Source organism: Vipera ursinii (assembly GCF_947247035.1).
Source record: "Vipera ursinii genome assembly, chromosome: 6".
In the NCBI taxonomy this organism is placed as follows: Eukaryota; Metazoa; Chordata; class Lepidosauria; order Squamata; family Viperidae; genus Vipera; species Vipera ursinii.
Genome location: NC_139515.1, coordinates 32,771,013 through 32,798,933, shown reverse-complemented (window position 1 = coordinate 32,798,933; position 27,921 = coordinate 32,771,013). Strand labels below are relative to the sequence as shown.

At 43.8% G+C, this 27,921-nt stretch overlaps 1 protein-coding gene across 2 annotated transcripts in view; it reads right to left on the bottom strand.

The window, feature by feature from the left end:
* Nucleotides 1-507: 507 nt before the first annotated feature.
* Nucleotides 508-27,921, bottom strand: part of IMMP2L (inner mitochondrial membrane peptidase subunit 2) — a 350,157-nt gene continuing 322,743 nt past the window's right edge. For both annotated transcript variants that reach the window (XM_083366721.1, XM_083366723.1), the window contains one exon: nucleotides 508-1,093. In XM_083366721.1, the coding sequence (XP_083222847.1) occupies nucleotides 974-1,093 (120 nt within the window). In that variant the 3' untranslated portion in view covers nucleotides 508-973. The remainder of the gene's footprint in view (nucleotides 1,094-27,921) is intronic.

Sequence of the window (27,921 nt, the reverse complement as noted above, 5' to 3'; positions counted from 1 at the left end):
ATGCTGCCCCTCCCCACCCCCACCCCCCCAGGCCTCTTCCTAGTCTCTCCCTTGAGGCAATATCTTTTGCATAGTCCCCATGGTAGAAGCAGTTTCCTCTCCAGGTTGACTACAACTGCAGAGCTGGCTTAATGTTAGACTCACCCCAATCTGACCCCTTAGGAAAAAAATTCCTTTGACTCAATTTTGTTAAAGCAAAAGGTTCTTTAACTAAGAATGATGATTGCAGCAAAGTCAAGCCAGCTCTGATATCCACACTCACTGGATACAAAATAAGGTATAGATTTGCCCCCATCCCATCCCTCCTCCCATGACCATTTCCAGCCAACCAGAGCTCACCAAGATGTTTTGAGAATTCTGAGATGTTTGGGAGTAATCCACATTTCTCAGGATGCCTGGCCATAGGATGCTGGTACAAACAGGATCTGGCTGCTCTGGTCCTTCTCACCTGTCATCCCTCCCCTCCCAATTTCCTATTATGTACATACAAAGCTTTATTGCCTTTTCATCTTTCTTCCTTCTCCCCCTTCTTCTTTTTTATGAAAGGATGCCTGTGAGCACCCCCCCCCCACAAGCCAAGCCAGGCAGTTCTGTCAAAAATATTCAAATACATAAAGTATTACATTTAAAATAATGATGAATTACATGCTGATCTCACATTTTACCATCTAGTAGTACCATCTAGTAAACTGTGAAAAAACAAATACTAAAATAAAAACAAACCCTGAAACTTGGAATAGAAAAAAAGTGAAACAAAACTCTTTTATGTTTATAAACTTAAGACACTAGACTAAAGTGTTCAAGTTCTGTAGAATTTTGGGATGGTTGAAATGTTAAAATCAAGATGGAATTGATTTAGGAGCAATGAGGTATCTCATTTGCACCAACCTTTTATTCAGAAGAGTGTCACCACCAGGCATTTCATACAGTCATACCAAACTCAATTATAAGTTTTCTAACAGATCCAAACTAGTCATTCCTGGTCACGCTGGAGAGGCTGGCGTTCTGGAAAAAGCTTGGGATGTAACTTCTGCCAACGCTCTGGAGGCCAAAGTATACGAGTAGCACAAGCATGTAGAAGGCCAAGAGAGATCTGAAAAAAAGTGATGAAAGCACAGGTGTAATATAGCCTGACAAGAAATGGCTAAAAGAGGTGAGTACATATGGCATTTTATAACTCTTGTTGAAAGAGGATTTGCTAAATCCTGTACTATGAGCTGAGGTTTTTCTAAGTCTAAAATATGGTAATATTTCTGTAATAGGACTGATGTTGAAAAATTATAATGATAAAGTTAAATGGAAAAAACACCAAACCATGTAAACATTTGTTAATTTGGTCCATATAAATTAGCCAGTTAAATGGAATCATAAAAGATGATGACTTATTTCACTTGCTTTGCTGTCATATTGTTTTTAGCTGAAAAGAGTTTAGTGAGGCAAAAATACATACATGGGATTACTTTTTCCTAAATTTTGAAGCCATTCCTCAGGATCTCCATGACTCCAGCAAATGGAATAATCATCACATCTTTTTATGGCACTAGCTTAAATTTTGGCAAGCCACATTAATTGGCACAAAATCACCACTTACAGAAAAATGTAGACAGGGCCTCTGAATCAGAGTATGTTTGTTGAAAGTTCAGAAGTTCAATCCTTGATATTGTGGGAGATGAACACATAGCCCCTTCCTCATATAATAAGATGAGGCTGGAGCAAACTTGAGATAGGCCCCACAGTAGTGAATTAAAACAAAGCTTTAACTCGAACTCTATATTCTTTCACAATTGTTGTTGTTGTTAGTTGCGAAGTCGTGTCCGACCCATCGCGACCCTATGGACAATGTTCCTCCAGGCCTTCCTGTCCTCTACCATCTTCTGGAGTCCATTGAAGCCCACACCCACTGCTTCAGTGACTCCATCCAGCCACCTCATTCTCTGTCGTCCCCTTCTTCTATTGCCCTCAATCTTTCCCAGCATTAGGCTCTTCTCCAGTGAGTCCTTCCTTCTCATTAGGTGGCCAAAGTATTTGAGTTTTAGCTTCAGGATCTGGCCTTCTAAGGAGCAGTCAGGGTTGATCTCCTCTAGGACTGACCGGTTTGATCGCCTTGCAGTCCAAGGGACTCGCAGGAGTCTTCTCCAGCACCATAGTTCAAAGGCTTCAATTCTTTGGCGCTCAGCCTTTCTTATGGTCCAGCTTTCACTGCCATACATTGCAACTGGGAAGACCATAGCCTTGACTATACGCACTTTTGTTGACAGGGTGATGTCTCTGCTTTTTAGTGTGCTGTCTAGATTTGCCATGGCTTTCTTCCCCAGGAGCAAGCGTCTTTTAATTTCTTGGCTACAGTCTTTCACAATATGGATGTATTATTTTTGTAATCCGCTGAGCTTTGTGCAATATGAAATTGCAAAGTAGGTAGTTCTGTGTATCTTTGGAATATGAGTATTGTAACCATGGGAAAAGAGGAACTGAAAGTAACAGATGGATAAAGGTTTCAGATGTACATGGGTTATGTGGAAATTGCTGGTCAGCAAGAAAGAACAAGGAACTGATTTTGCAACATAATGACTATCTGTGGGTGCTATGCCATATGGTCTGTTGATAGTTCATACAGCAATGCATGTATTGCTCTATCACTGAGTTAGCTCTCTTTGCTGATTCATTAGTACTCAGATGAAACCCAGAACTAAACCACTGTGAGCTTTGCAGTAAACTGCATCCCCAGTCAGAGATGATTCTCCTTGGGACTCCATACAGTCTATATATATGCTGCACAAACAACTTGGCTCAGGTTCGGGCTGATGAGATTTTCAGGCATGCCACAAAATGCACTTGTTTCAAAAACAGGTCAACCACAGTCTAGATTATGGTATTCTCAGGAAATTCCACAATGAAGTCCATGGCTATCTCCTCCCACAGCTGCTGGGGTTAGCCACCAGCTGCAACAGTCTAGGCTTTCCTGGCAGTGTTTACATAGAAGTGCATGTCAGGCACCCAGCAATATAATTCCTTGTTCAATTTAGGCCATCAAAATTCCCTCCTGGCTAAGTGAAGAGTTTTCACAAACCCAAAATAACCTGCTGGCTTCATGTCATGACATCTTTGCAAAATCTGTACCCTTAGTTTGAGTGGCACATACAATTTGGACCCCTTCTAAACCAGACCCTCTCTCGTCATCATGTCTCCTTAAGCCATTTATCTTCCTCCAGGGCTTCCCTCAATTTCTGGGTGATCTTATTATCAGCTTGCTCAGGGAGAGCCAGCAGAATTGGCTTCATGGAACTTAGCGCTGCCAGCTGCCCTGATAGGATGATCCAGTTAATTATTTCCTCACTGGAACTCTTATATGTCTACCACATATAAGAGTTCCAGGGAGGAAATAATTAACTCGATAGTGCATCTGCCAAGAAATCTTTCCCTCCTGGCAGGTACTGAAAGGTAAAGCTAAATTGATTGAAATATTGAGCACATCAGACCTGATTGGGGACAGTTTTCTTGGGGTTTTCAGGGCCTCCAAATTCTTGTGGTCCATCCACACCTCAAAAGGGATCTTGATTCTCTCTAGAAACTGCCTCCAGGTAAGCAAAGCCCAACAGCCCACATAAGCCTACTTCTCCCACACCATCCAGCATTTCTCAGTGCCAGTTAGTTTACCAGAGGCGTAGGCACACAGCTGGAGTTTCCCTTTTCAGTTCTTTTGAAGCAGGACAGCGCCCATGGCTACATTACAAAGGATGCTGTTGGATTTGGGTGTTTAAGGGATGGCTCAGCTGTGACAAGCCACTTGAGTTTTTCAAAAGCTGCTTGACAGTTGAGTGGCTGGCTTGCCTTGGGCTTCAACCTTCCCATCCTTAATAGCTCTGTGATAGGAAAGGCTATCTTTGCAAAAGAGGGGATGACTTGTTGTTAGAAGTTGGCAAACCCCAGGAAGCTCTGTAGTTGCCTCCAAGTTCAGGTAGCTTCCTACTCTAATATGGTTTTCATTTTCCCAGGGTCCATTTATATCTCTTCACTTGACATGCGATACCCTAAATAGTCCAAGCTACTTTTGTGGAAGTCCCACTTGGATAGTGTCAGAATCCAGTTATATTTCATTTCTATCTATCTTCTCTGATTTAAAACCAATTCTTACTATCTCCTGGATTCTGTCATACTACTAAGGAGGAGGGGGATATGTATGGGGATTTTACTACTTTCACTTCCTCTATTCACTACAAAGTAACCTTTTGTTGATTCACTTCGGGTCTGCTAACCATAACAATGTGACCATCTGCCTTTCATCCTATGACCCTCTCAAACTCTCCTCTTTACTGGCAGTGAGGGGGAAAAAAGGGGGAGATACAACAGCTGGGATCTGGATAAAGAGAGAATTGAATGATCGTGCCGATGGAGCCGGGCTGATGTTATTTTTCCTAGAGTTAACGCCTAGAAATCTGCCGGTTTGAATTGCCTAGAACAACTGCGGGGTGGGGGGCTGCTTGGGAACACTTTAAAACATTGAATGGTGGGGGGATCCCTCAGAGCCTGTCTAGCACGCCTACTATCAATTTTTCTTAATAAAAATTCCTGTTGGAAGAGACCGTTTCCAAGAGTTCTGTTTTCTTAAGATGTAGATTGAAGTGGGTCCTTACATTAGACGTGATCTGCAATAATAGTCAACCTGGAAGGGAGAACCTTGCCGGGGGACTTTGTGAAAAATACAATGGCAGACAACGAGGCAGGGAAGTGAGAAACTATCATGGAGACGAAGCCTTTTCCCTGACCGAAAACCTGCCAGCTGTCGGGATCTGAACTGTCATACTCCTCAGGAGAAGTGGTGGTGGAGACACATAACCACAAACCTTGGTGGTCATTGGGCATTGGAAAGAAAAGTGAGTGGGAAAAGAAATCAAGAAAGGTGACCCTGAGAGGGGGCCCCAACCAACCAGAATGGAAGCAGGAGATGGAGAAATCCCTGCACGTAAGTGAAGAGGAAGGAAGTTGGGCACAGCACTCAAACTGGATCCTAGAGAAAGCTATTGACCTGATGAAAAGAACCCTCGGCTCCGTAGGGAAGGAGAATTCTGAGCCCCATGGCCACACCAGCACCTGGAGCTGCAGCTGGAGTGACACTGAGGGGGAATTGGAACCTACAGTCCCGGGGACATCCACTGATCCGGTAGCGACCACTTCAGCAGCCCTCACTCCCCGCCGACCTGCAGATGGCAATCCGGATGAAATACATTACCACCGATGATGAAGGCACCGACCCATTCAAAGACTCCCACCGCTGGACGCAAAATTCAAGGGGGAGCCAATACGCTTGGGGTTTTTCCTAACCTAAGTCCTCAACTACATGGAAGAATATGGCCGGCACATCCATAGCACCAAAGCCCCTATTTGGATTGTGCAATCTGCTCTGGATGGACTGGCTGCAGATTGGGTGGTGAATTTGCCTGAGTCCGATGCCCCAGAGCTCAACGACTTCAACCATTTCATGTCTTCTCTGAGAAGGCAATTTGAGGACACCTTGGCTGATTGCAAAGCCCATGAAAGAATCAAAATGATGAGGCAAGGGCGATGCCTGGTAGCTGAATATGTGCAAGAATTCTGGGCCATTGCCAGCAAGCTGAACTGGTCAGAAGACATCCTCCTTAGCCATTTCAAAGACAGCCTAAATTATGACCTATATGACACTTGCCTGCCCCGGGGGGACCCACACCAACTCGACGAATGGTATGTCCTGGCAGAAGAAGGAGAGATTGAAGAGGCACCACTGTGGAAAACAATGGAGCCGCTCAACGCTTGAGCGGACACATGAGTCAGTGAAGCCACAGGCTATGGCCAAGAAGCCAACGGGCTGTTTCAAATGCAGGAGAGAGGGGCATCAGGCCGTAGAATGCCGCTCGAAAGCCCCTCAGCAAAACCCAAACAGATCACTGGCCAGCAAATCTGGGAAGTCCCCAGTGAAGCCAAAAGAATCCACCCTGAGAGTGATAGAGGCTGTGGAATCCCCAACCTCTGCTCAACGTGGGGAAGAAACTCCAGCCTACACCACAGGTCCGGTGGACGCCTCAGATGACAGCTCGGAGGGCGAACACCTGGTAAGTGGACCCATCGCACCCATCCTCAAGACAGTGACTATATTAATTCCCTCCATGCCCGAAGCTGTCAAGGTAAAAGCCTTAATAGACTCTGGTTGCACCCACTGCCTCATTAGCCCAATGCTAGGGGGGAATCTGGGCATTCTGTTGAGGAGGCTAGAACAACCAATCTCATTTGGCCAATTAGATGGGTCCATAGCAGGGGACCATACCCTAGCCACTTTACCAGTCCACCTATCCCTGGGGAACCATGAGGAAGACATAACGTTTGTAGTGACCCCAGGCATGGAATGCCCAATGATCCTAGGGATGGAATGGTTAAAAAAATGGAAGCCCTGGGTAAATTGGAGGATGGCAGAAATCAGTTTCCCGAAGGGGGACCCTTATGGACTTAAAACCCCAAGGGGATCTACAAAAATTAAGAATGGAAAATGGCATCCATGGGCGAAGAAAAGGGGCTACCTGAAATACCAGAGGAATACAGAGATCTTGCTGAAGTTTTCAGTGAGGAGAAGGCAGATGAGCTCCCCCCGCACCGACCCACAAACTGTGCCATAGAATTCAAGCCCGAGGCAAAACTCCCGAAGCCCAAATTATACTCCATGAGTCCAAAGGAGAAGGAGGAAATTGAAAGATTCATAATGAAAAACCTGTTCATTGAGCCAGCCAAGTCTAAAGTGGCCACTCCAGTCCTCTTTAGAGAGAAGGATGGCTCTTTACGCTTATGCATTGACTATCACCTATTGAACACAATCACTGAAAGCAACCTATACCCCTTACCCCTCATGAAGGACATGTTATCACACCTCTTGAAAGGAATTTTTTTTTACTAAAGTAGGTCTAAGCGAAGCGTATTACTACATTAGAATTAAGGCTCCAGCTCAACCCGGCCAAGACTGAGTGGCTCTACATACCGGCATCTCGTTTAGTCCAAGAGGTTCCGTCTTTGGTTATGGGAGGTGTGGTGTTACCTCCCGTTGATAGGGTGCACAACTTAGGTGTCCTCCTGGATACACGACTCAGTTTTGGAGTTGTGGCCAGGGGGACATTTGCCCAGGTTCGCATGGTGTGCCATTGTGCCCCAATCTGGACCGAGATGCTCTACGTACGGTCACTCATGCACTTGTTACCTCTCGTATAGATTACTGCAATGCTGTCTACATGGGGCTGCCCTTGAAGACCACCCAGAGGCTCCAGCTGATGCAGAATGCGGCCACACGGGTTGTGATGGGAGCATTCCGATACTCCCATATTACAGTCCTCCTGCGTGAGCTACATTGGTTACTGGTTGTTCTCTGGGTGAAATTTAAGGTGCTGGTTCTTACCTATAAAGCCCTACATGCCTTAGGCCCGGGATATTTGCAGGACCGTGTGCTGCCAGGAATGACCTCCCATCGCCTGGTGTGCTCACACAGGGAGGGCCTCCTCAGGGTGCCGTCGGCTAGACAATGTCGGCTGGTGACCCAGAGGGAGTGCCGGCTCTGTGGAATCAACTTCCCCTTGAGCTCCAGAAAGCCACCCTGGACCTGGACTGACGATAGGGATTTTTAAATAGAATATTTTTAATATTTTATCATTTTATCATTGGGGCTTGTTAGTTTAATCTTTTTTAACATTTGTATTATTGTGTTTTATTGTTGTTAGCCACCCTGAGTCCTTCAGAAGATAGGGCGGCATATAACACCAGCTGCCTGCAATTAGTGCAGGTTCGCATCCCACCAGGCTTAAGGTTGACTCAGCCTTCCATCCTTCCGAGGTAGGTAAAATGAGGACCCAGATTGTTGGGGGCAATAAGCTGACTTTGTAATAATGCCGCTTGGGGGGGGGGCGAAAGCCCTAATAAGCAGGCATATACATAGAATGAAGGCTATTGCTAAGCACATTTGATTTGTGCTTAGATTGTAAGCCGCCCTGAGTCTTCGGAGAAGGGCGGAATATAAATGGGATTAAAATAAATAAATAAAATAAATAAGTCCCATAAATAAATAAATAAATAAATAAATAAATAAATAAATAAGGAAGGGGATGAATGGAAAATTGCATTTAATTGCCCAGTGGAGTGCTACCAATTCAAAGTTTCCCATTTGGATTACAAGGGCCCCCCGCGGTATTTATACTTAATCAAGGAAGCACCTATTTAAGGGGGTCCTGGTTTATTTAGATGACATCCTTATCTTCACCGAATCAAAAAAGGAACATGTCAACCTAGTCAGAGCAGTTTTAAAGAAACTACGAGCTGCCCACCTATATGTCAAATTATCAAAATGCGAATTCCACCAGGAAAGAATAGACTACCTGGATTATTACATATCCACACAGGGCATTGAAATGGACCCAGAGAAGGTCAGAGCAGTATTAGAATGGCCACCACCTCACACAAGAAAGCAACTGCAAAGTTTCCTGGGCTTCGCAAACTTTTATCACCAATTTATCCCCTCATTTGCCTAGATAGCCCTGCCCCTCACGAACTTACTAAAAATGAAGGGAGTATCCTCAGTAAAACCTAGCCAGTCACTAAAATGGACAATGGAATGCCAAACGGCATTTGAGAGATTTTTTTTTCCGCCCAAGATGGCGGACGTGCTCAGGTGAGCTCCGTGAACCCCAGCAGTAAGGCGTCCCCCAGGAGCCCCTCAGGGGTGCCTTTGAACCCCTGTGTTGGAGTCAGGGGGACAGGCAGCGAAGCAGGCAATGTGCCGTCCGTTGCTTCTCCAGGCCGGCCGTAGCGTCGCCGTGACATCTCCGGGCCGCTCCCGGGCCGTTTGCGGCCGTTTGTAACCGATGCCGACATCTTCTCGCTGCCTTCAACTGTCTCGGACCACTCTTGGCGGCGGCGGCGTCTCCGAGCTGTTTTTATCGGAGGAGATGCCCGCGGATCAGCTGAGCAGAGGAGACGGCGGCAGCGACAACGGCGGCGATGTCTTCAGGCCGCTCTCAGGCTGTTTTCGGGTTGTTTGCAGCGGCGGCAGCGGCAGCGGTGGCGTGGCATCTCCAGGCTGCTCCCAGGCCGTTTGCGGCCATTTGTAACCGATGCCGACGTCTTCTCGCTGCCTTCAACCATCTCGGACCACTCTTGGCAGCATCGGCGTCTCCGAGCTGTTTTTATCGGAGGAGACGCCCGTGGATCAGCTGGGCAGAGGAGACGGCGGCGGCGACAGCGTTTTTTGGGCCGCTTTTGGCGGCGTCGGTGACGACGTTTTGGGCCTTGCTCGGCCCGCTTCGGTGCTCAGTGACGCCGTTTCTCTGACCCATTTTTGGTCCGAGTGGCGATGGCGGCTTCTTCAGTAACAGCGACGGTGGCAGCGACGGCGAAGTTACTGCGAAGTTCCTGGTTCCTGCGACGGCGAAACCCTCCGCTTCCCGACTCCTCATCCCCCCTTTGAAGATCTGGGACTCCCGTACCTCTGGGAGGCCGCGCTCTGGACGGTCCCCAACTAGTAGGGGCCTATGGAGTTGCGGCCGGGAACGACGCCCAGAATATCAGTGCGGCGAGGGAACTGTGGGGGTGACTGGACCGCCGAATCCGATACCAGACGGGAACTCACCACCTTGCGACTTCTGCCTGCATATAAACTCTCTTGCCTGCCCTCTTTCCCCATAGGACCAGATGGGCCTGGGTGCAAGCCACGGTGGGAGAGTGGCTTGATCTTACACCTGCAGCCCCATAGAGGTGGGAGCTCTATGGGGTGTGCTTCACCCAGAGTGCCTTTTCTGGACTACCCCCGGGAACAGAGTCACAACCCATTGTGAGAGGATGGGGAGTGGCCTGTTCCTGGGGTTCACCCGGCTAAGTGGCAGTGAGGTTGGGTGATGGTACAGATACTCACCTACCCTCTGACTCGACCCTCCTTCTGAACTGCCATCTATGGGACTGCCTTCCCTGGATCCTCCTGGACTTTTATGCACCTACGTTACTCTAGCACGGACCTGTTCGCCCTCAGGGGTGCCCCCCTCTCCTGGGTGCGATCCGCCTTCTCTACTACCTCCAATCTCGATGAAGGGCCCAACTATTGGGACCCTGAGAGATGGCCGGGCAGGGACAGGGGCCTCCAGCATAAATTCAATAAGAGGCCCCTGGTTAATTTTTTAGTAAAAATTTTTGTGGGGTTAGGGAGGGGGGTGGGAGTGGGCTGTGGTTGTTTGGCTAAGGGGGGCGGTCCAACAACTGTTGCTCAGGCCAGGCCTGGGATCGATCGCGAAGGGGAGGAGCGGGATACGGTCACCTCCGAGGCTCGGAAGCGGGTCGTGGGACTACCAATTCCCAGGACGTTGAGGAACGGCAGAAGGTGTGCGAACAGAGGGCCGTATCGATACCGGGAGGGTCATCTCCGCTATCTACTAGCGGTGAGGCGCTCCGACCCTCTGTCTCTTTCCCTAGAACCCGGGAGCGAGGATGTGCAGCCTCCTGAGCTCCGGCTGGTCTACCTGAATGCCAGGTCCGTTGCTAATAAGGCTCCCCTTGTTCGGGATCTAGTTGAGGGTGAGCACGCGGACCTGGCTTGCATCACGGAGACTTGGTTGGGCCCAGAAGGCGGTGTTCCTTTGGTTGACCTTTGCCCACCAGGTTTCTGGGTGCTACACCAACCCCGGCCTCATGGTAGGGGCGGGGGAGTGGCGGTAATTATTAGGGAGACCCTAAGTCCGCGGGAGACCACCGTTCCTCAGATAGTCGGGTGTCTCTCTTTTTGAGATGTGGTCTTGGGGCGCAGTTGGGCTTGCTGTTGGTGTACCTTTCGCCTAGTCGCGCAGCGGCAGCCCTGCCTGAGCTGCTCGATGTCCTCTCGGGGTTGGTTGTTGAATTCCCCAAACTTATAGTCTTGGGCGACTTCAATCTACCATCCCTAGGAGGATCATCTGAGCTAGCTCGGGAGTTCATGGCTTCCATGACGGCCATGGACCTGATGCAAATAATTCTTGGACTGACTCATGAGGGAGGCCACACCCTTGACCTGGTTTTCTTATCTGGACGGTGGCTTGATGATCTTGGTGGGGGCTCTCCAACCGTTATGCCCCTGTCATGGACCGATCATCACCTCCTGCAGCTGGACTTGCGTTTTGCCACCCCCTGCCGTGGGCGTACAGAGCCAACTAGATGGTACCGCCCCAGGCGCTTAATGGATCCTGACAGGTTCCAGGCAGCGCTTGGGACCCCACCTGCACCCCCTGCTCACAACTCGGCGGATGCCTTAGTGGAAGCCTGGGAAAGGGCAGCCACGGAGGCACTTGACCGAGTTGTACCCTTGCGGCCCTTGACCCGGCGCAGATCCCAGCGAGCCCCATGGTTCTCTACGGAGCTCCGGGAGATGAAGCGTTGGAGACGGGGCCTAGAGAGCCGTTGGAGGTCCAGTCAATCCGAATCCGACCGGTTGCGACTAAGAACCCATATTAGGTCTTATCTCACAGCGATAAGAGCGGCGAGATCCAATTACTTCTCCGCCCTCATCGCGTCCGCAGATAATCGCCCGGCTGCCCTGTTTAGAGTGACCCGCTCCCTTCTCAATCAGGAGGTGAGGGAGGAGCCCTTGCAGGGTCGAGCTGAGGAATTTGGTCAATATCTGTTGGATAATATCGCTTGGATTCTAACCGGCCTGGACTCCAACTGGGCAGAGTCTGACGAACAGGACACGGGCGGTCTTGTCGACGTTATCTGGGAGGAGTTTGATCCTGTGACTCTGAAGGAAGTGGACAGGATTATGAGGAGATTGAGCTCCACCGCATGCTTATTGGACCTGTGCCCTTCGTGGCTGGTGTATGCAGCTCGGGAGGGGACACGAGGCTGGTTCCAGGCGGTCATATCTGCTTCTTTGAGTGAGGGTAACTTCCCCGCCGCCTTGAAGGAGGCGGTGGTGAGACCTCTCCTTAAGAAGCCCGCCTTGTACCCAGCTACGTTAAATAAGTTTCGTCCGGTCTCCAACCTTCGCTTTCTTGCAAAGGTTGTTGAGAGTGTGGTGGCGCATCAGCTCCCTCTGGTCCTGGATGAAGCGGATTATCTAGACCCGTACCAATCGGGTTTCAGGCCCGACTACAGCACGGAGACGGCATTGGTCGCTCTGATGAATGATCTCTGGAGGGCCCGAGACAGGGGATATTCCTCTGTCCTAGTCCTATTAGACCTCTCGGCGGCTTTCGATACCATCGACCATGGTATCCTGCTGCGGCACCTCAGGGGATTGGGAGTGGGAGGCACAGTTCTTCGGTGGTTCTCCTCCTATCTCCTGGGGCGCTCGCAGTCGGTGTTGGCAGGGGGACAAAGGTCGACCCCAAGGTCTCTCGTTTGTGGAGTTCCTCAGGGGTCGGTCATCTCGCCTCTCCTGTTCAACATCTACATGAAACCGCTGGGTGAGATCATTCGTGGTTTTGGAGTGGGTTACCATCAGTATGCTGATGACACCCAGCTTTTCATCTCGACCCCAAACAACGTCAGTGATGCCCTCGACGTGATGTCCCGTTGCCTGGAAGCGGTCCGGGAATGGATGGGGAGGAACAAGCTTCAACTCAATCCGGACAAGACTGAATGGCTGTACATACCGGCATGTCAGGATATTCAGAGTATTCCATCCCTTAATATTGGGGGCGAGTTATTGCCCCCCGTAGATAGGGCTCGCAACCTGGGTGTCCTCCTAGATTCACAGCTCTCCTTAGAAGATCACATAGGAGCTGTGACTAGGGGGGCTTTCACTCAGGTTTGTCTGGTGCGCCAGCTACGACCCTATCTGGACCTGGATGCCTTGCGTACAGTCACCCATGCACTTGTGACCTCTCGTCTTGACTACTGCAACGCTCTTTACATGGGGCTGCCCTTGAGAATCACTCGGAAGCTTCAGCTGGTACAGAGTGCAGCTGCACGAACACTTTTGGGGGCTCCCCGATACTCCCATATCACACCTCTGCTTCGTGAGCTGCACTGGCTTCCAGTTGCCTTCCGGGTGAAATTCAAGGTGCTAGTGATGACATACAAAGCCCTACATGGCATGGGTCCGGATTACCTACGGGAGCACGTACTGCCAGCGTCAACACCCCTCCGTCCTGTGCGCTCCCACAGAGAGGGCCTCCTCAGGGTGCCACCGGTCAGAGAATGCCGGCTGGTGACCCCCAGGGGGAGAGCATTCTCGGTGGGTGCACCAATCCTCTGGAACCGCTTACCAGCCGAAATCCAGACGGCCCCCGACTTTCGCACCTTCCGGTGAGATTTAAAAACCTATCTATTCCAGCAAGCCACCTGGCCTGATAGATTTGGGGTTTTATTTGTTTTATTGTTGCTTTATTGTATACTTACTTTGCGCTGTACACCGCCCTGAGTCCTCCGGGAGAAGGGCGGTATATAAAACGAATAAATAAATAAATAAATAAATAAATAAATAAATAAATAAATTAGACCCTTTTCTGCAGAACCAATACTGAGGCACCTAAATATGCATAAGCCCTTTGTAATACAGGCGGATGCAAGTGATATGGCAGTGGGGGCTGTACTATTACAAGAAAATGATGAAAGGGTATTGCAACCCTGCGCGTATACATCCAAGAAACTCACCAAAACGGAACAGCGCTGGCCTGTGTGGGAGAAAGAGGCATACGGGATACGTTGGTCATTACAGTTACTTGAAGGGAATAAAATCCCCTTTCAGGAGGAGACAGACCACAAAAATCTGGAAGCCTTGAAAACAGCCAGGAAGCACAACCCCAAGCAAGCCCACTGGTCCCAACATTTTCACCAATTCCACTTTATGCTCAAGCATTTGCCAGGGGGAAAGAACTTTCTGGCAGATGCACTATCTCGCACGCTCCAATATAATAGCCTGTGAGTCACCAATTCTAAAGCACTTATGGTGGAATCAGAACTGGCAGCGCCAGTAACTACCAAAGCCCAAGCTAAATTGGGTAGCCGAAGTGGAATTGAATTCCGGAAAACGTTGGAAACAGATGAATGGTTCCAGAAAAATAGACACGTGTGCACAATTAAGGACGGACTGCCTTGGGTGGGGGAAAAGTTATACATATCAACCACCCAGAGGGTCACATTCATGCACCTTTGCCATGACACCAAATCAGCAGAGCATTTTGGATTTGTAAAAACACTACACTTAATTAAAAGGCAATTTTGGTGGCTATCCATGAAAAAGGACATAGAAAGTTACATGGCCAGCTGCCCAACGTGCGCAACTGCAAAGAGGTTGCAAGGGAAATTGCCTGGACTGTTACAAACAGTCGCAAATCCCTCAGCCCCCTGGAGGGAAATAGCCATGGATTTCATGGTGGAATTACCAGAAAGCAATGGGAATACTGTAATCTGGATGGTCATGGACTTGTTTTCCAAACAGGTGCACTTCATCCCTTGCCAAAAGATTCCCACCGCAAAAGCCTTTGCCAAACTTTTCGTGCAGCATATTTACAGATTGCATGGGGCACCCCAATGCATCATATCTGATAGGGGAGTGCAATTTACATCGGCATTTTGCAAGGAATTTTTATCCTTTTTAGGGACCACTCAGGGACTGACATCTAGTCATCATCCTCAAGGGTACGGTCAACCAGAGAAATCTAATGTCAATGCTGCAAACATTGACCTGTTTTTGCACTGACAATATAAGAGACAGCCTTTTGTTTAAACTGCTTCACTTTGAACCTTGAAGGGAGGGAAATGTAACGGCTATTTTGAGAATAGCTGCCTACATAATGGGAAGTGAAACTTCATATGTAAAACTAATTGGATAATGTGATTTATGACATGTAGGTAAGGGCAGGAATTGTATATGTTACAATGGGTTTGGGGGGGAGGAGATTTCAGATTCTGGCATCCCTCCATGAGTGCCGATGTTTTGTTTCATTATTAAGACTTTTTAGATATAATACCTGCATTTTGTTTGAACTGTCTCATTTATTGGAACCATGACATCATGCCAGAATCTAAATTCTTTCAAACAACCTGCTGTTGTCTCTGGGCTTGAGAGAAGTTGGCAAAGATTCAGGGGAGAATGTTTATCATGGACAAAGAGAATTGGCTTGGAGACAGACACTTGGCAGCTGCCGATAGTGCAGAGCAGGATTTAACAGACAGCATGCTGTGGGAAGATGAGTTTTTGCAGGACTCCCATTTGGGGGCAGAATCTGAGCAGTTAGCAGAGGTCAACTGGTAGTCAGGCTGGAACCATTCCAGTGGAGACTACACAGGCCTTGAGATTGTACTGCTGGAGTCCCGAAAAGCAGAATGGTGGAGAGCTGCCAGACCATCTATCACTGAGAATTTGGGTAAGTGGAAAATCCTGTCTGCAGACCAGACTGCCTGCCAGCCCCAGGAATCCCCTGCCAAGCCCTCCAGACCCATAGAGAGAGAGGACCCCAGCTTTGGCCCTCTGCAGCAATGGGAGGTTGGGAAATCCCCACAAGTGAAAGGCCAATAATCTCTGAGCTTGCCTCAGCTAATAGAAGCCTTGCAACAGCTGGGGGTGGTGCAGAAGCCTGGAGATCAGGAGCTGGTGGGAGGACAAGAGCAAGGGTGGTAGCAGCAGGACCCAAACATGCAACAGTTCTACAGGAAACTATACAATACACTATAGGCGATAGACTGTGAGAACATCTGTATTATGGGCAATTTTAATGCAGTGTCAGACAGGAAACTAGACTATAAAAGCAAGGAAGAAAGGAAGGGACCCAGAAGAATATTGCCATTTTTTTTCAAGATAGTGGACGAATTAGGGATGCAAGATATTTGGAGAGAAAGGGGGAAGCCAATATGCGTACTATTCAAGTAGATATAAGTCGTGGTCCAGGATAGATATGGTTTGGGTATCAACAGAACTATTGCAGGAAATGGGGGAAGTGGAAATAGAAATGAACCTTTGGGCGGACCACAACCAGGTGAGAAAAAAAAACAGGCAGATGGATGCTAAAAAGAGCGATTATAAAACACAAAGAATTTAAAATAAAGCTGGAGGAACAACTAAAGTTGTTCTTCCAGGGAAAGAAAAAAGAGGATACGAACATACAAAATTTATGGGATACAATGAAGGCGTATGGGAGAGGAGTGGCTATAGCCTACATGGCAAGAGAAAATAAAAAGAAGAAAAAAAAGAAAAAAACTTAGAAGAGGAATTCCAAAGATTAGAAATAGAACTACAACACAACCCTCAAAATGAAAGTCTGAAACAACAAATGGAAGTGATTAAACATAAGCTGACCATTCTCGAGAAAGAAGAACTAGCACAACAAATTAAAAGGAGTGGCCAGAATTTCTTCCAGAATGCAAACAAGCCAGGGAGATGGCTATCCTATAAGCTAAAGAAGCAGAGAGAAAGAAGCTGGATTAATAAACTACAGGATGAAGAGGGAAATATACAACACCAAACTGAAGAGAATAAAAAGCTAATTCAAAATTACTATATGAAACTATATGATGAGAATAAGTGGGCTACGGATGAAAAAATACTTCAATGTTTTAAAAAAGCTGATCTACCAAAAATTCTGGATGAAACAAAATGTATGTTAAATGTGGAGATAACAATGATGGAATTAACTAAGGCATTGAAAAAACAGAAGAACAACAAAGCACCGAGCCCAGACGGACTGCCAGTAGAAATATACAAAGAATTTCAAGACTCATTTGGCAAAATATTACTGGAGACGTTCAATGCAGTCCTAAAAAGAAGCCAAAACGCCAGAAGCATGGATAGAAGCAAACATTGTGCTGATTCCAAAAGAAAATTCAGACTTATCCAAAATTAATAATTATGGGCCAATATTGCTTTTAAATTCGGATTACAAAATATTTATGGCAATAATCGCAGGAAGGCTAAAAAGATACCTAAAGGAATTTATACATGTAGACCAAAATGGTTTCCTACCAAGAAGGCAAATTTGAAACAATATGAGGATGATTTTGAATATTTTGGAGTACTACGAGATTCATAGTGAAAAGCAGTAGCTCAGATGTTCTTGGATGCACAAATAGCTTTTGACAACGTAAATTGGAATTTCATGTTAAGGCAGTTAGGCTATATCAGGGGTCGGCAACCTGAATCAGTGAAAGAGCCACTTGGAACCAGTTCCCTCACCAAAAACCCCCCGGGAGCCGTAAAATGCACGTGTGCATGCGCACATGCACGCACATGATCAGAACAGGCCTTGATTAAAGAGTGGAGCCTACCTAAGGCGAGACAAACACCAGCCCTGCCCCCTGTCCAGCTCTGGTATGGACGTGCTGGCTTCTCCTCCTCTCAGAAAAGACTGCTCAGAGGGAGTGGAGGAGGAGGCCGACGGGGAGAAGGAGCTGCTGCAGCAAATCTGAGGCTGCTGCTCGGGCTTTCCTATCTCAGCCTGCTGCGGGATTTAGGGGGTTTTGTGGGATTTTTCCATGCAGTTTATTTGGGGGGGGAGGAGGAGGAAGTGTGGAGCAGCCAGTCAGAGCCCTGATTGTTTGCTTATTGAGAGAGAGAGAGAGAGAAAGAAGGAGGGAGGGAGGGAAGGAAGGAAGACAAGAAAGGAAGAAGGAAGGAAGAATACGGGAAGGAAGGAAAGAAAAAATAAAGTAATGTAATGTTGTAGTTTTCTAATGTGTATAATAAACGTTCTGTATCTGTGAGTGTCTATCATGGATAACCAAATGAGATTTATTTCTGAATTGCCCTCATACATAGGATAAATTTTGTTTTAGAATAATGGCAATCTGTAAATCAACAAAACTATATGCTATGTTATGAAAGTATAAACTCATGGAATTAGATTGATGAAAATCAATTCTGGAAAATGACCCAAAAGAGGTCTAAAATAAAATTTGTGTTTCCAAACCCCTATTCTCATCCTTTGTCCAAAGTATAGTAAAGTATAGTGGTATCAAAATAAATTAGAGATGGTAAAGCAATCCAGTGAAATTAGTACATAAAAATTCATCTATGCTCTGCTAGAAAAAGTACAATGAAAAAATGCACATTTTGTCTTGTAGAAAATGGGAGGATTCCCAAGATTGTTAATCTACAAGAAAACTATTGACCTAACTTTAAATGTTATTAATATATATTCCTTCCTCTGTCAGCTAGGTATGTGTGGTGCATCCACTTAGCTCTTTCGAGTCACCTGGAATGGTATCCTATTGTGTGCAGAAGGTTTGAAATGAGAGTTCTACCTGCCACAACACTAAAGAATTTCCATGTTGATGAGCATTTACAAAATTAGACTGGTATTATGCAAGAGAGAAGCAGGTTTTGTTGTAGGCATCCCATAACTGGAAGTTAGCAGTATGTTCTTCCACATACTTCACATAGTATTATTTTTAAGAAACAATAAAGGAATATGATGCTGATGGCAAGTTGAATATAAGCTAGAAAGTTTTTAAATTGTCAGCAGCCAACGCTGCAAAGGAACCCCATGAGGGCAAAAGGGAAAATGGAAAATGTGTGTCATAATGCAAACTCTGACCCTTTTGTTCTTGCATATAGGTAAGAGGCAATTTCTACTGTAATGTCATGGCATGTTTCAACATTTTGACAAAATCTCATTTTGCTGTGAAAGCCCAACTAAAGAGTTGAAGATGATTACAATAGCCTGAAAGTTTCTACTAGTTTTTTTTTCTGCTGATAAAACAGTTGTTGCCTATTTCTGCTTATTTTTCCATATAAATATGAAACAATCTCTACCAATATTTATCTTCCAGTCTATTGTCAGCCAGCTCCAGCTTTAAAGAAGACTTCTGTGCTTGAACTGCAGTGTGATTCACACCGTGCTCATTTTGGTCTGTGAATCTTGTAATGAGATTTTCTTTTTTAACTCTTAATGCATTATTCCAATTGTTTGTTGATGTAAATTAATTTTATGATTTTATAACATTTCTTAAGTATTCTAATAATCATAAAGAAGGCCCCTACTAATTCTGGTCCCTGACTTTAAGAGCAATAAATATCACCATTTAATAACATACATACTTAATGAAATCATGTACATTTTGATTTTAAAGACCAATACAGTAGGGTAATATTTTAGGGCACATTGCTTGAGATAGCAAAATTTTGTATATTTAAAATGTAACTAAAACTACATTTCAGTGCCAGAAATTACAGACCTCTTCATTAATAAGATATGTTTTGTTCAGAAAATCCATTAGTGGCTTTTTAATGTATTTTTAAATGTGCTCCATTACTCCATTATGTAACTCTTTTTATAATATACAAATTAATAGGATAAAATTAAAATGTTTTAGTACTGGAGACATTTTTTTTCTTAGTTTAAAAATGGAAATTTTCCTGAAACTTTTATAGTAAATATCAAGAATGTTTGGCTGGATTTGACTACCTATGACTATCTGACTGGAAACTTCACCTGGAGAACAACACATCTCCCTGCCAACTAACAATGGAATAAGACAGGCAACTGTCTCTAACAGTTTCCTGTTCTGTGTCCTATGTAAGATTCCAATAATAATTTACACAGTTTAGATATTGTGCCCAAAGCTCCAAGTCTGCCTCTTCAATTATTTGTTCAAATGTTGCCTGGTACCTTGTCCAAGACTCTCTTTAATCACAAAAAGGTCATGACTAAAATAATGATTAGTTATTAGTACTAAAACATTTTAATTTTATCCTATTAATTTGTCAAGTACATTATAAAAAGAGTTACATAATGGAGTAATGAAGCACATTTAAAAATACATTAAAAAGCCACTAATGGATTTTCTGAACCAAACATACTTGAACTAAAGGAATGTAATAACAACAGAGTGAGCGCCTGTTAATCGTCCCAGCTTCTGCCAACCTAGCAGTTCGAAAGCACGTAAAAATGCAAGTAGAAAAATAGGGACCACTACGGTGGGAAGGTAACAGCGTTCCGTGCGCCTTTGGCGTCTAGTCATGCCAGCCACAGATGTCCTCGGACAAGCGCTGGCTCTTCGGCTTTGAAACGGAGATGAGCACCAGCCCCTAGAGTCGGAAACGACTAGCACGCATGTGCGGGGGAACCTTTACCTTTACCTTTTTATATCTTGAATTTATGTTAATATAATTTCTTCATATTGCTTAATAAATAATAAATAGAAGAAATCAAGGAGGAAAAAACATAAAAGAGCTAAACACTTCCTTATATTTTCTAGTTACTAAGAAAATGGTAATGGAAATTTCAAGAAGAGTGAGTGAGACGCAATCTTTCGCTACCATCTTTCCCTGAAAGTAAGACCTACCCTGAAAATAAGCCCTAGCTTGATATTTCGGGGTGGGCCTAATATAAGCCCTACCTCAAAAATAAGACCTAATTTTGGGGTGAGGCACACGCTTAAAAATCAAGCTAGGGTGGGGATGGCGGGTTGGACCTTACCATTGCAGACAGGCCTCCCATGGATTAATGCTTGCTGTGTCGGCCCACTTCTTCTATGGCCAGGATTGGAGCTCAGACCTGCATTTCACAATCAGAGGCCTTTCCGAAAGGCCTATGCAGCCTAGAACTGAGCTATGGATTCAATCCATAACTCAGTTTTCAGCTTTACAGGCCTTCTGGAAAGGCCTCTGACTGTGAAATGCAGGCCCAAGCCCAATTCTCAGCTGCAGAATGAAGCTGCTTTTTTGGCTGCAGAAGTAGGCCGGCAGGGCAGGGCTGTCAGTGCCAGAAGTGAGTGGGAAAAGACACATCCTGAAAATAACACCTGATGCCTCTTTTAGAAAAAAAAAGACCAGGTCTTATGTTTGGAGAAACACAGCATATTTTCTGTGTTGTCATATGTTTTGGAGGTGAAAGGGATCCTGAAGATAGTTTTGTTCAATCTTCATCTCTGCTTAACAGGAAGCATAATACAGAATTCTAAAATATAAATATCTTGAACAGAAAAGTCCAAATATTTATCAATATTACAGGTAGTCCTTGATTTATGACAATTGAGCACAATTGACCTCAATGGCTTCCCCATTCAGTTTGCTTGTCAGAGGGTTGCAAAACGTGATCATGACCCTGGGACACTGCAACTGTCATAAATATAAGTCAGTTGCCAAGAATCTGAATTTTGATCATATGACCAAGTTGATGCTGCAATAGTTGTGTGAAAAATGGTCATAAAACACTTTTTTTCAATGCCATTTTAACAGCAGTCACTAAACAAACTGATGTAAGTCGAGGACTACCTGTATTGTAATGCTACCATCCTACCATTTCACTACTCATAACCAGATTATTTTCTATGAAAAGATTTATAACTCAGATTTTATTACTTTAATTATTTTACAACACAAAAAATTATTTCATTTTCTTATTACCAGACTAATTATATATAAATTAGAATTCTGCTTAGAACAAAGGTCATATGCAAATCAATTGTACATTGAAACATTTATAATTAACTTTAAATAAAGCTTCTCAAGTTGCTGATAAATTATATTAAAGGAATATAAAACTTTTAATAGATGCACACAAAACAGATACAATTGAAAATTACCCTTTATCACAATCTGCCACCCTGTCAGTGTGTTAAACTATAACTTACATCATCTGCAACCAGTATTTTCTAGTATAAATATCAGAACAGGGATATCAAATGTGGTTTGCAAACACCCCAAAGATCATGAGAGGGCATAGATTAATTAATTAATGAAAATAAATGAAAAAGTTAAACAGAAGTAATATATGCTATTGGACATACACCCATTTCAAAATTATATTTTTAGTGTAGAGCACAGGTCTGCAACCCGCAGCTCCGGAGCTGCATTTCAGCCGTCTCCTGAGGCTCCCAGTCCTCTGCCATGTGCAGTCAAAAAAAAAAAAGTGGGACTAAAAAAGTTCCACCAATCAATTCAAATATGCAGGGTAGGTGCATATCTCACCTTGGCTCCACTCTTCAGTCAAACTCTGTTCTTCACATGCGCATACATTTTTTGCGGCTCCCAGTTTTTCCTTTTGTGAGGGAACCAGTTCTGAGTGGCTCTTTCACTGTTTGAGTTTGCTGACCCCTGCCTTAGGGCTTTGCTGGGAAACCAATTTGGCTAAATAAAGGTACTTAAAGGGGAAATAAGAAATAGTGATATTCTCTCTCTCTCTCTCTCTCTCCCCTCTCTATGCAAACCACATGGTATGTTTAAGATTTGGGCCTTCCCTAATTTGAATTAACTGAGATTTATGGTGGGAATGACTAGGATGTGTAAAACTAAGACTTCTGCTTTCCTGTTCTGTTCTCTTTTCTTGTCTTTGTGTATATATGTGTGTCAACGTCTTTGTGTGTGAGGTAAATGTGACTGTTAATTGTTGCATCCTCACAACCACACCTCCAACATTTGGGCTGGCAGTTCGGATACATACTTGCTAATTTTTTAGGATCTAAATACCACCTATAAAACATTTTATAAAAATTCTCTCTTAAGTTTTGGGCCTGTGTAAATTTTACATTTCTAACCCAAATCTTTTCCCAAGTGTCCATTGTTATAACTTCTTGAAAGTTCTGGGCCCACTTTATCATACAATCTTTAACAAGTTCCATTTCTGAATCAATTTCTATCAATGCATTATATATCCTTTTTATATGTGCTTGACCTTGATCTCTAATTTGTTTTACCAAATTTTCATCAATCATCGAGAAACCAACTTTCTGGTCCTCTTTCCATCTTGCCTGTAATTGCCCATACTGAAACCAAGTTTGTACAATCTTTTCTTCTTTTAAGATATTATATGGCTTTAATTGCCATACATTCCTTTCTAAACTTAAGATTTCCTTATATGTAGTCTTATCATGTTTAAATCCCACATTTATATTTTCTATTGCATGTTTAGGTATTGCCCAAATTGGTATCTTGTAATTTAACTTATGTCTATACTTTTTCCAAACACGCAACAGAGCATACCTTAAAATATGTATCTTAAACACATTATCCACCTTCTTATCATACAGTAAATATGCATGCCAACCAAATAACAAATCATGACCCTCAAGATTTAATAATCTCCCTTGTGTTAAGTTAAACCAGTCACTTATCGATGACAGAGCAGCAGCCTCATAATATAATTTAAAATTAGGCATTTTAAGACCGCCTCTTTCACGCGTATCTTGCATTATCTTAAATTTAACTCGTGGCTTTTTCCCTGCCCAAACAAATTTATTAATTCCTTTTTGCCATTCGTCCAAATTTAAATCCTTTTTAAGTATAGGTATCGACTTCTGGTGGCTGCGCGGCGCCGGAGACAGCCTTTTCGGGCTGCCCGCGGCTCAGCTGAGTGTTTTTCACCCGAAACAGCGCCGATCAGCTGTTCGGGTGGATTTGAAGCCCCCTCCTCGGGAGAAGAGGAGGGGGTGAGGCCTCAGGTAGGGGTTGAGTTCTCCGGGGCCGCCTGAGCTTATAGCTTGGGCGGCTGAAGGATTGAACTCCCCCGTAGCCTGGGTTGCTCCCAGCTGTTCAGTGTCTCTGCTCCGTGATTTCTGGAGCAGAGCCAGGCGTTTGCGACCACCCCTGCCAGAAGGAAAGACCATGGAATAAAAGGAGCAGGCAGAGCGGTACAGGAGGAAAAGGTGAAGAGGACTTTTATTGCTGCTTTCTAGCTTAATGGACTTTATAAATATAAAGTGAAACTGCGTAGTAAGTGAAAGTAAAGATGGCGGCTAAACCTCCCCCAAAAACTCTTCGGAGTGCTGGAACTTCTCCGGTGCAACAATCATCATTGCAGGCGTTGCATCCTCCTGATGTATTGACACCGAAGGATTTACAAGATGCTCTTGAAAAACATGCCCAGGTAATTCTGGAATCAATGGGTGATAAATTTGCAAAGATGGAGGAGAAATTGGAGAAATTGGAGGAGAGAATGGAAGAGAGGATGGAACAGAAGTTCAGTGTGATGAAGGTAGACATTTTGTCTTCAGTGCATAAAGTGGCTGAATGTGTGGAAGATCTGGATGAAAAAGTGGAAGATTTGACTCAAAAGAATGCCATATTAGAAGCAAAAGTATTGGAGAATGAAGATTTAAGAGACAAAATGGACAGAGAACTGAGTCTTGCTCAATATTACCAGATGCAGTTTGCTGTTAGAATCAGAGGCTTAAAAGAGAATATTAAGGAAGATCTAAAGCAGCTGATTTCTGAGGCTCTGGAAGTGGTACTGAATCAGCCAGCATCTGAAATAAAGGGAGGCATGGATAAAGTGTTTCGTGTGAATTCATGGATTGCTAGACAGAGAAAGCTGCCTAGAGATGTGGTGGTTTATTTTGCAAAGAGGGAAATTAGAGATGAAGTTATTCAAGCTGCCTATGATACTAAAGTTGTGATTGCTGATCAAGAAGTTTTGGTTCTAAAAGAAATTCCTCCAAAGATTTTAAGGAGAAGGAAGGATTTTACATTTCTTGTGCAAGAGCTGAAGCAACGAGATATAAGGTTCAGATGGGAGATTCCAGTTGGCTTGATGGTGATGCATGAAGGTAAAAGGTACCGTCTGGTTACTGTGATGCAGGCGCGTGATTTTTACAATAATGTTTTAAAAGCAACCCCATTATCACTTCTGGAAGCTGCAAAGGGATCTGGAGAAGGAGAACATCAAGAGGCTGAAGATGGACAGAGGAGAACGGTGCTGGAGGAGATCAAGCTACAACTTCTTTGGATGATCCTAGAGAGCAGAGGGTGACGCGTGCTGCTTTAAAACGATAAAAAAAAATAAAAGAACAAGATCAGCAGAAGTCTATGGAACTTCCACAACGTACTTACAGCCAAGCAGTGGGAGGGGCACGGCCTAAAAAAGATAGTCCTATCAAAGCAGTGCTCCAAGAGCTTTGGGATGATATGCATGGCAACTAAATTTTTAACTTGGAACGTTAATGGACTAAATTCACCACAGAAGAGGAAGAAAATTTTTCAATATTTAAAACAATTCAAGATAGATGTTATATGTTTGCAAGAAACGCATATTAGGGTTGTGGACCAAAAGTACTTATCGAACTCAAGGTTGGGTATGCAATTTGTTGCTTCTGCAATGAATAAGAAAAATGGAGTGGTTGTTTATGTTAAAAGTGCTTTAACAGCAGACTTAATTGAAGCAGATAAGCATGGAAGATACGTTATGATAGAGTTGCTGCTTGAAGGTAAAAAGACGCTTTTAGTTGGATTATATGCTCCTAATCAACAACAAGCTGACTTTTTTAGTTTACTTCATACAAAGCTTACCCAGTTGGATTATAAATCTTTTATTTTTATGGGGGATTGGAATGGTGTTTTGGATGTACAGATGGACAAGGCTGGAGCTTTTAAGCGCGTCCCAAGTCATGCTAGACTGCCTAAATCCTTTTTTGAAATGAAGGATGACTTGGAACTGCGAGATATTTGGCGCGAGAGACATTTGCAGGAAAAGGATTATACTTTTTTTTCTGACAGACATCAATCTTTTTCCAGGATCGATTTTATTTTGTTGACTAATGATTTTTTTTAATGACTAAGAAGGTGAAGATTTGTGCAAGAACTATTTCTGATCATAGCCCAGTTTGGCTAGAGATTGATAAGGAGAATAGAGATAGGCGCTCGTGGCGCGTAAATGAGAATTTGTTTAGAAATCAGAGAAATGTGGAAGAATGCAAACAGCGGATGAAGGATTTTTTTGAAATTAATATGAATAAGGGCACCTCTATGGACATGATTTGGGATGCTAGTAAGGCCTATATGAGAGGGGTGTTGATATATATGAATAATAAACATAGACGTGCTGTGGAAGCTAGGAGGAAAGAACTGGAGAATGAAATAAAGGAAAAAGAAAAGGCTTTGATTTTGAATTCAGAGGATGTGAAGACTAAGGAGGCTATTAAACTGTTAAGAGGACAATTTGATAAATTAATGGCTGACCAAGTGGCAACCAATTTGCGGTTTGCCAGGCATAATACCTTTTGCAACGCTAACAAACCAGGTAGATGGTTAGCTTATAGATTGAGGAAAAAGCAAAGGGCTTCTAATATAGACAAAATTGAGCATAAAGGAAGGGTTGTGTTTCAACAGGACCTTATCAAGGATGCTTTTGTGGATTTTTATTCTAAATTATACGCTAAGGAGAAGATTAATGAAAAAGACATTGATATATATTTGGAGAATGCTAGCATCCCGGTTCTTACGCAAGTACAAAAAGAGGGGATTAATCAATTAATTACAGAAGAAGAAATTTTTACAGCAATTAAGGAATTGAAGGTGGATAAAGCACCAGGTACGGATGGTTTGTCTGCGGCTTATTACAAAAATTTACAATTAGAGATGATGAAACCGTTAAAGGAACTGTTCCAGACAATCCAGAGGGGGGGAAAGGTGCCACCGTCTTGGAGAACAGCTTTTATTTCCTTGATTCCGAAGGAAGACCAAGATGCTACTCAAGTTAAAAATTATAGACCGATATCGCTTTTAAATACAGATTACAAGATATTTGCTAAGGTGTTGGCTAATAGACTGATGAGGGTTCTGCAACAGGTGATTCATGGGGACCAAACGGGGTTTATTAGTGGTAGGCAAATGAAAAATAATGTGAGGCATATAGTTGATGTGTTAGAGTTTTTGGAAAGGAACAACCAGATCCCTGCGGCGCTAATTTTTTTAGATGCTGAAAAAGCTTTTGATCAATTGAATTGGCAATTTTTGATGAAAGTTTTAGACAAAATGGATTTTGGGGAAAATTTTTTACAACCGATTAGGGCATTATATCAAAAACAAACTGCCCGAATTATAGTTAATAATAGTCTGACAGAAGCATGTAATATTGAGAAGGGCACAAGGCAAGGGTGTCCGTTATCGCCCTTGTTATTTGTGTTAACATTAGAGATATTATTGGTTAAAATACGGAATTCGGGGAAAATTAAGGGTATACAAATTAGAGATCAGGATTATAGATTGAGAGCATTCGCAGATGATCTGGTTGTTACAGTGACCCAGCCAGAGAACTCTGTTGTGGACCTGATGGAGATAATAACACAATATGGGAAGGTTTCTGGATTTAAAGTTAATATACAGAAAACTAAAATTTGGGTGAGGAACGTAAAATTCACACAAGCTCAAAATTTAAGAGAGAATTTTTACAAAATGTTTTATAGATGGCATTTAGATCCTAAAAAGCTTGCAAGTATGTATCCGAATTATCAGCCTAAATGTTGGAGGTGTGGTGACGAAGACGCAACATATTTTCACATATGGTGGACTTGTAAAAAGGTTAAGGCTTTTTGGATAAAAGTCTGGTGGAACATGCAGAAGATTTTTAAACAGAGGATAAAGTTTTGTCCGCAACTTTTTTTGTTGGGAATAATTACAGATGCTACAGTTGTGGACACTAAGTTGATGTTGAATTTAATTACGGCAGCAAGACTCTTAATAGGTCAGTATTGGAAGAAGGAGGAACTGCCGACTATAGAAGAATGGACTTTAAAGGTTTCTGACCTGGCAGAGATGGCAAAGATATCGGCCTATTTGAAAGATCATTCGCAAGAACGCTATATTATGGAGTGGAGAAAATGGATTGAGTATATCCAGAATAAATACGGGACTAAGAAGTTTCATGTAGCATTTGAATAAGTCTTCCTTTCTTTTTCCCTTTTTTTTATATATATATATTTTATATATTTTATATTAATAGTGTTTGTAGTTATCCTATATGAGCTAGAGAGTGATAGATTTTAGAGTTTACGGTTGTTAGCATATGGTTGTTTATGATTCTTTTTTTGTTTTTTATACCTTGTACTTAGCTCTGGGAAGTCGGGGGGGGAGGGGGGAGGGGTAAGGAGGGAGGGATAGGGGAGGGGTAGGGGGGTTTGTTAAAGATAAAATGTATGATAAAACTTTTCAATAAAATAAAATAAAGTATAGGTATCATTTGAAATAAAAATAAAAATTTTGGCAAAACATTCATTTTCACTGCTGCAATTCTTCCCAATAAAGATAATTGT